The 9,532-nt window shown below is 34.9% G+C and overlaps 1 protein-coding gene across 1 annotated transcript; it reads left to right on the plus strand.

The window, feature by feature from the left end:
- Window positions 1-3,319: 3,319 nt before the first annotated feature.
- On the plus strand, window positions 3,320-9,314 carry LOC140147214 (phospholipase A2-like). The gene is made up of 4 exons (XM_072169026.1): window positions 3,320-3,583; window positions 5,581-5,752; window positions 6,685-6,815; window positions 7,576-9,314. The coding sequence occupies exons 1-4, from the start codon at window positions 3,514-3,516 to the stop codon at window positions 7,728-7,730; spliced, it is 528 nt and encodes a 175-aa protein (XP_072025127.1). The 5' UTR covers window positions 3,320-3,513; the 3' UTR covers window positions 7,731-9,314.
- Window positions 9,315-9,532: the final 218 nt, after the last annotated feature.

Here is a 9,532-nt window from a genome sequence, read left to right on the forward strand (position 1 = left end):
CGTTTTCGACATCATTCGCAAAAGGTTATAAAAGGTTGTCAGAAAACGTTTAAATGTCGGGTTATATAAAGGGTACATGAATGGTATAAAACGTTTTCATAACATTAAATAACATTTGTTGGTAATTTACTGCACAGCAAACACAAATGTTTTACAGAAAACATTTAAATGTCGGTTATATAAAGGGTATAAAAATGTTTTAATAACATTCTAAAAACATTTTTGAAAACTTGGCACAAATCTTTCTAAACAGAATGTTATTTGGGGGTTGAAAAAATATTTTGCAATAAATGTTTGCCGAAAATATTTACAATAACGTTTTTAAAATGTTTTCACGACCTTTATATAACCCGACATTTAAATGTTATTAAAACGTTTTGTAAAAAACATTTTAAGAACATTTCTGTGTTTGCTGGGTGCAAATATTTTAACATAATGTTATTTAAGTGTTGACAAAATATTTGGCCAAAAATGTTTGCAAAAATAGTTTACAATGACATTTCGAAAACATTTTAAAAATATTGTTGTAGTGTGTTTTCATGCAAAACATTTTAAAACGATTTCATGACCTTTATATAACCCGACATTTTAATGTTATTAAAACGTTTTTACCTAAACCAAAACCCAAAATATAACTTATTTAAAACGATTTAAAACGTTTTTGTGTTTGCTGGGGGAACAGTTAAAGGTATAGAAGCGCGTTAAGCGTGCGGTTTGTTCCATATTATTAAAATCAGTATGAGTGTGTATTGCCATGAAATATGCATTAGTGCAAGAATTTTAGAAATAAACAATGAACAAAATAGCGTTATAGCGTTAATTATGCCCAACACATAAGTCTTACTTATGAATATTAATAATTTGCTGTGATGCGATAAGTTTAGGTCATGGTGAATGCAGTGTGAGCTAATAATGAGCTAACGTAATGTTATTGGTAATGTGTGTTCAGTTCTTGCTTTTCCAGTGATTTTCATTCACGAAAGACTTACAATAAAGGCCAAATGAGTGAATAAATGACAATAGAAGGAACGAAGAATATAAATCACCATATAATTACAATTAGCGCAAGTTGTTAATGTATACTTTTTATGAATTCAAACGCAGAAACATTTGCAAAAATGTGGTAAGATGGTATAAATCGCATATTTTCTAGAATATCTAATCAAGTTTTCATACACGTTTGTCACTCTTTTAATATATTATCTTGTGGTCGAAACTGCACAAAAATAACAAAAAATAGAATTTCACCCATAAAATATTGATATAAGTGATGATTTTGTTCATATATATATTGAATATACAAGTGTCATGTGTTCTGCACACCAAAAATGAAGTTCTTACTTTAAAGAATTAGCGACTTAAAATGCGACTTTTTTGGGTGAAAAATTACAAAAAAAACCCTTAAGTAGCGTGACCGTTGCCGTGGAAAGGGAATAGAAAGCAGAAAAGATTCTCCAGACTCTTCTGAACTTTTGAATATATGATTTGTTCATTTGAAACAAATAATTGTCCTGCGAAGCTATTAAATGAAGCACTTGTGGCTGCATGACTTCTATATACTGCAAGTTCTTACTTTGTTTGATCTGTCAACAGAGATTAGGCAAGGGGATGTGGGATGAACCCCCTTCGCAATATTTTGATATTAAGGGGGATGGTCCATACAATCACCCCTCCCCCACGTTGACGCCTGTATGTGGGTTTCTGATCAAATTAACCTCATATTTTTAGCCTAATAGGTGAATTGTTCCACTTGCCATTTTTGGGGAAACATTTTTCTCGCGCTTCTCGCGCATTTTTACCATAAACTTATTCTGTCGCCAATAGACGATAGATTCACTGCAAGAAATTTCGACTATGCCCGTAATTATAAAGATATGTTCTGTACTGCTTGATTTTCGATACAATTAACAGGGAGCGAAGTTAAAGTGAAAGTTCAAGTTAAATTGAATATTCGAAATAAAATGTTTTACTATTAAGCATATCTATATAGGCCCTATATAAGACAATGTTTTTCAGACATTTAAATCTACGAATGCACTTAAGGTTAGCAACTATTTTAAACTGTTGTGATTTGGTAGTTCACAGCATCTTGCGAATGTTGGTGAGCTTTGGCAAAATTGCATTGATCATTTCGTAGCGAGAGTGTAGAAGAATTCAAATATCACAGATATACTTTTATAGGTCACGTGGTTCTTGAGTTATGTTGTAAAGAGGGCTGAAACAACAACATTTTTGTAAATCGTATATAACTCGACATTAACAACCATAAATCAGACAAGTTTTCAAAGTATATGATATTTGTAGAATGAACTTTTGCAAAATATCAAATAGTGTTATTTTTCAATAAATATATTGATTTAGATTATGAAATTCTTGGTTGCTTCGACCAACAATATCTCTACCCTTAAACCCATACCGCCATCATTAATTCACAAAAAGGACATAACATAATTATTCTTGTGTTGCCCATGTAGCTATTTTACTATCAAGGTAATCAAACTTGTACACGTCTAATCTTATCTGCAAGACGATTCTTGTGAACAACTACATGGTACGTTTATGTACATATTAAAGACCCATTCAGTGATCCCAGCGCAAGTGTAAAAAAAATTAAAATTGTTTATAAATTGCTTAAAAGTGAAGGGCAAGTCATTCAAATTGTCATTTGGTTTTTTGAAATGACAAATTTGGCAAAAAACGAAGAAAACAGCAGTACTGACAAAGTTGAAGCCCCATTCAAATACATGTAGCTAATTTAGATACTGTCAGTATCTAAATTACAGATTCGTATAAAATGTCTTATTTTGTCTTAAATACACGTACACGGCTTTCGGCTGAACCACTCGCAGGCTATGTTAGCACATCTATGACAATGACAAAGGTACCAAAATCTGAATTTTGATGATATTTACGATCGTGCGGATGAGCAAATCACTGAATGGGCCTTTAAAGTATGACAGGAAACTTGGTCAAAGTTCGTTTTTATATATAAACATAGTGTTTTTATTGCATGCGACAGCTGAAGAAGAGAGATACCGTTTACATGGTTAACTCTCCATTACAAATTATACAGCCTTACCAATTATACCCTACTTTACATACACTGACGCTTTAAAATGTTTGTTTAAAGGTTATTGACTTGATATTAAAATAATACCAATTCGCTCATTTGGCTAATTGTTTGACAAAATAATGTATAATGACTTTAGAGATGTGTAATTATAACAATTATACACAGCGCAAGACGCTACTCATTTTCCAAACTACTTCGCAGTTATATGGTTAAGGAAGTGGTAGTTTGTATATATCCCTCTAGTGTATGCAAACAAGTAATAACCAACGATGTAAACAACGCAAGAGACATAGCAGCTGATATATCAAGTCAATGACTTTTCTAAACAGTTTATATCTCTTATCTGGTTTATGGCGTGATTCTGAAATCACTATCAATGAAAGGGCACAACTGTCAGTAGGCCTATGTGGATTTAGTAGAAGATACGATATGCCGGCAAAATGAGGCTTTTAGTGTATAGCTGTAACAGCGTTGTGGCTCTCATATGCTTATTTGCTTACATTCAAACAGGTATGTTGAAAACATGTATGCGTACATAAATTATCATCTTAATATATGTATGTATCCCTGTAACACTGTAAAATGTTTCCAGAAAATTACATTATTTCGAAATTAAGGATTATTATTAATATTAGGAAGGCTCTGTATTCATGATAGGCCCATTATCTTCCCTTCATAATGTTTTCTTTAAAATCGTCATGTTAGTAATAATGATAAATACACCAAATTCTGAAATATTACGTACACGTACTATTGCGTACACGTAATTTGCTCTTCATGTTCTTCATCCAGTTTGTCTTGATAAACATAGGCCTATGTTATTTAATGTGAAAGCATGATTCAACCGTAAATTAGATGTCAGCTTGATGCGTGTTTTTTATACTCTATTTATGTGCATGTATGCTATCCACGGCCCCAAGGAAGAACAACTTTGTTGATTCATTGTAGATTCATGCCACTGAAAGCCAAAATCGTCATGTTAGTAATAATGATAAATACACCAAATTCTGAAATATTACGTACACGTACTATTGCGTACACGTAATTTGCTCTTCATGTTCTTCATCCAGTTTGTCTTGATAAACATAGGCCTATTAATGTGAAAGCATGATTCAACCGTAAATTAGATGTCAGCTTGATGCGTGTTTTTTATACTCTATTTATGTGCATGTATGCTATCCACGGCCCCAAGGAAGAACAACTTTGTTGATTTGGGCCTGCGTGGTGAAATAAAGCTTCCTATCCTATCCTATCCTATAACGGGTTGGACAATACGGTATATCGTTAACAGTTAGCATAATTCATGATAAACAGTAGTTGAGTTCCGGTTTGTTGTATACCAGTGAAAAAAAAAGCAATTAGCATTTTAATATAGTTATTTTAAATAGATTCATGCCACTGAAAGCCAATTAAAGATATGTCTGAAACCATTTGCAATACGGAATGGTTTTTTTCGTTTACACTTCGTTATCCGAAGAATCGTTATTCAGGCTGAAAGTTACAATAAGATTCGAAAAGATTCCGAAGGGTCATTACTCTGCAGGTTCGTTACTCCGAAAGGGTCATTACTCCGAATTTACAATAACGGTTCGTTATTATGAAGGGTCAATTACTCCGAAGGTTTATTACTCTGAAGGCTCGTTATTCCGAGCGGTCATTTACTCTGAATTTTAAAAATAAGGCTCGTTATTATGAAGGGTCAATTCTCCGAAGACTCATTACTCTAAAATTCGGAGTAATATGACCCTCTAGAGTAACAAACCTGGTGTAAATTAATATTGACCCATCGAAATAATGACCCTTCGGAACAACGAACCTTCGGAATGATGATCCTAGACTATCACATAAGTACCGTTTATAATGTGCACTCTTAAAAATATTTTTACAGGAGTAAAAAGGTCACAACTCAACAAATTGAGTAAAACATTACTCAAATTGAGTAAATAATATCCAACATTGAGCTCATATTAATAAATAATACCCTGAGTATTTTTTTTACCCATTTTATTGAGTTGTGACCTTTTTACTCCTGTTGAGTAAAATAATTTTAAGAGTGTGTCGACACGTACCAAAGTCAGATTTTAACTACATTATTAGATGTCGACATCTCAGCTGACATCTATGCGACCTCGGGTGGTGTGAGGTTTGGGGTCGTGATACAACAGATTTCCTCCCGTTGCAATAAAACACTCAAATAACCATCAAATGACTTGACCTAATCTTGGGCCCAGTAACATACCGGGTAAATTTACAAAATCGTTCATTATTGTTAAAGTGTTTTGTATAGCATGTGTTCGAAATGTTTTTAAGATGTCATTAAATGTTGTACAGCCTATTATACCCCTTATCATGTTTATTAAACGTTTCTGTAAAGCGTTTTGTACCTACATTCGACCCATTCGTAGCGATATCAATAAACCTTGGTGGGTTCCATTGCAAGAAAGGGTAGAATGATAGACCAATTATTTTGGTTATCATAAGACATGTTCAATGCTTCATTTTTAAAGGTACATCTCTGTCTTCCTTTACTCAACACGACCTACACGCTCTGTGGCATTTCAATTTCATGATTGATTGTACAACCAATGACAGCTATGTAGAATCGATATTAGACTACGCAACCTACGGATGCTACTGTGGGATTGGAGGAGAAGGAAAGCCATTAGATGGTGTCGACACGTAAGTATAAAGATTGGTGTCGACATCATAGAGATGGGTGCAAACATTATACAAAAAATTATGTCGATATAATGAATATGAATGTGGGTTTGCTGCATTAGGATAGAAGTCGACATGATAGCTCATGTTGAAAGGTGTCGGCAAGTTGAGTATCTTAGTCTTTGCCAGCTGTATGCGTTTCTGTGGATATAGCATTTGTGGTGTTAGCATCATGTTAGTTATGAACAACACTGTAGTAGTTGTTGACATCATTCCTGTAAGCACATGCACTGATACCGATCATGAAAGATCAGTGATGCCTTTCGTGTAAGATCATCGAATCTGTGGATAAGCTTAAAAGTTACTTTTTCAGGGTCTAAATAGAGCAGTATGACAGAGTCCAATATCAGTCTACATGCTGCTAAATCTATGGACGTTTTGGAAACTTCGGGATCAAATGGCAAGTCAATAATAGTCGTAGGCAACAAGTGAATATCGTTATCATAGTTATAGGTGAATAAAAATAGATATTGACATAATAACATGCATTTGCAAGTAATACTAGTAACGTCCACACTAGATTATCAGATTACTAGATTAATTACCGTTTCAAATGTGTCGACAAGTATCAAGGTCAGATGTTGACTGTATAGATGTCGACACATCAGCTGACATCTATGCGACCTCGTCTTACTAAGGGGTGTTGTAAAGTTTGGGGTTGTGATACGATATTTTTCTTACTGGTGCAATAAAACGCTCAAATAACCATCAAATAACATGTCCTAATCTTAGGACCCAGTAACATACCGGATTAGCGGGTAAAATGGCAAAATGGCAAAATCGTTCCGTTGATCAACTAGAAACAGAGTAACTTGGACAAAAACGTAAATGTAGTGGATCAGATATAATGTAGAAACTTCTTGTTCCTGTGTTTTGATGTCTAATTGTTACAGATGTTGTTTGGCGCATGATCTCTGCTACGGACTTGGAAGCTATTACTGTCCATTTCCACTCATGGTGTATTTTATACATTATCATTATACCATGTCTAACTGTGAAACGGATAATCCATCTATAACTTGTAGTAAGTATTGTTAAAGAGAAGCTCCGCTAAAGCAGTTCTTCTGGGGTGAACCAAACCTGCCTGGTTATCAAATTAATCAGTGATAAGGTTATCTCTAAATTTAACAGGTGCTAATTGATGTTATTGCATCAATTAGCACCTGTCAACAGAGATATTGTTACTGATTAATTTGATAACCTGGCAGGTTTGGTTCACCCAGAAGAACTGCTCTGGCGAACTTCTCTTTAAGGTAGTTTTGATGCCAGCATACTCGTTTAGATGACATAGAGAGATATAGAGCAATTTCAATGTTTGTTTGCTTTATGGTTTGGTTTTTAAATCTCAAAATATAATTATTTACGAAAATTAAGTGTAAGTTGTAAACTTGTACTTCTCAAGAAATTGTGATTATAGTAGATATGACAAGGTAAATCAAAATTCGTATTTGGGATACCAGATTAATGATCTTTAATTTGAAAGTGAACGATTCCAGTCGTAACCTCTGACCATGCCGACGGTGTCATTGATCCTTTGCAAGAAGTTTTGGAAGCTGATGGTGTGTATGTCTATAGGTGTTATCTGTAGATTGTTTACCAAAGATGCAAATCGTCATCTCGAAAGGAACAAACGGTTAAGACAATTTAAGAAATTGGTACATGTATTAAGGATGTGCCGATTAAGCGATTTTCATATAACATTTTATTTAATACAAAAAATAGCTAAAATATATACGAAGGATTTACAATTGGTTTATATTTGTTTTGTTCTTAATTATCCACAGAGCCTGCTTCGGATTACAGTTGGTGGTTTCCATGGACGAGATGTGCGGAAGCCATTTGCAATTGCGACAGAGCAGCTGCACTATGTTTTGGACAAAACGAATACCATCCGGAATATAGATTCTATGATAAAAGCAAATGTCATGGTCTGCCGTAATGGTATCACCCACAGGCGTGACCAGAGCTTGGGGAATGAGAGACAGTGTATTCATGAGTTAATCTATTCAGGATAGTGACTTGCAGATCATATGGACGAGGTCCAGATATCACCCTCAAACATTATTTGCTGCACTGACCTCTCTTGATTACGTCAGTAAGCTTCCAATAGAGTACAATGTACCGTCCAAACCACAAATTGCACAAGTCAATGTGAATTTAAGTGACTGATGAATGATTGAAGAAGGGTCGTAACGCATAATGAATAACGGATGCCTTTGCAATTCATGTTCTTTTACAATTTTTATTTGTTTTTCTTGAGGCACGCACTTGTACAGTTTTTAGAAATGCTTCAAAACAGGAACTGAACCCATAAAGATTCACTCTATGAAACTAAGTTTGCAGTTGAACTCTCAACAAATTTATTCAAGGACGTAACAGAGAGCCAACAAATTTATTCAAAGACCAGACAGAGAGCCATTACAGGTTTTGCAGGCTTTTTTTAGAGAGACACTGACAGTTTTCAGTGACTTAAGATTATTTTGTAGTTCCTTTCAAGAACAAGTATCCTGTACTTGAACGTGTCCAAGGGCCTGTAGAATCATTTTGGGTTCTGGTTATATTTGAAGAGCTTATTTCCAAACCGTGTTAAGTCCACAACCACAAGTGTCTCATTTACTTGTGTGATACATTCACAATTCTTTTGACAAGTTTGACATTATCAACAATGAGTTGTACCATCAACAAGCCATTATTTATCATAACAATGCAGTATCCAGCATGACAATATTCTATTGTTCTCATTTGGGAACCAAAGGCCTCACACAGTATTGTTACTGTGCATCCATCCACTGTTTGCTTTGTAGCATCAAACTGAAATTATAATACCTAAAGCATCACAACCCATTGCAATATCGCACAGGTAAATCAGATACATGTGTTTATGGACTTAATATGGTTTGGAAATAAGCTCTTCATTTCTTATGATAACGCATTTAGTGTTTTAAGCGAGACTCTCTCTCTCTCTGCCAGGAGATAACAACACTCGCTTAACATGCGCATTTGCTTGCTAAGTCGGAGCATACCAATACGTTGCTCCTTCCTAGTCTAGCGGAAGTGAAATCCATGGAAGACAGTTAAGAAATGCACCCTATTGCGTGCGCACACAAGCGGATTTGCCAAAAGCCCCATGGCATTAATCTGCTGAATAAGCAGTGTAGTAGTTTGTGTCCTTTTGATCCATGCCTTTGTTGCCTTTTTTCACATTTTGGTTATTGTGCATTTTTTTCATATTGTTTGTTATGTTTCTTGTACAATACACTTTGGCCGTTAATCGCGATGTTTTACAGGTTAATAAAATCATATCAATTCATATCAAAATAAACATATAAAGTTCTTTTCGAATGTATTTCATTTATTGTGATACAAAGTGTAAGAATTATGGATAGATATAGAACAGCAGCACCATCGACATGCCCACCAACACAGATTTAACTAAAGGGCCTTACATTTGCATACAGTACTCGATTCATCCGGGCTAACAAAAGTGGTGGATCTAGACCGCAGGGTTACCTCTTCTCCTATTTTCGATTCAGCAGGGCTGACAGGAGTGGTAGATTCAGGCTGTGTTAAGTCCACAACCACAAGTGTCTCATTTACTTGTGTGATACATTCACACCTTAGTCACATCTAGACTCGATTACTGCAACAGTTTGTTAGCAGGTATCAACAACAATCTCCTCAAAAGACTCCAGAACATTCAACGCACTGCAGCTAGGTTGATCACCAGAAAGCGAAAATACG

Source organism: Amphiura filiformis, chromosome 1 (assembly GCF_039555335.1).
Source record: "Amphiura filiformis chromosome 1, Afil_fr2py, whole genome shotgun sequence".
Lineage (NCBI taxonomy): Eukaryota > Metazoa > Echinodermata > Ophiuroidea > Amphilepidida > Amphiuridae > Amphiura > Amphiura filiformis.

Excerpts from the sequence above, each read along its gene's own strand:
- LOC140147214 (XM_072169026.1), top strand. The coding sequence starts at position 3,514 with ATGAGGCTTTTAGTGTATAGCTGTAACAGCGTTGTGGCTCTCATATGC. Across the intron at positions 3,584-5,580 it reads ATTTGCTTACATTCAAACAG|GTACATCTCTGTCTTCCTTT; the intron begins GTATGTTGAAAA and ends TCATTTTTAAAG. Across the intron at positions 5,753-6,684 it reads CCATTAGATGGTGTCGACAC|ATGTTGTTTGGCGCATGATC; the intron begins GTAAGTATAAAG and ends TAATTGTTACAG.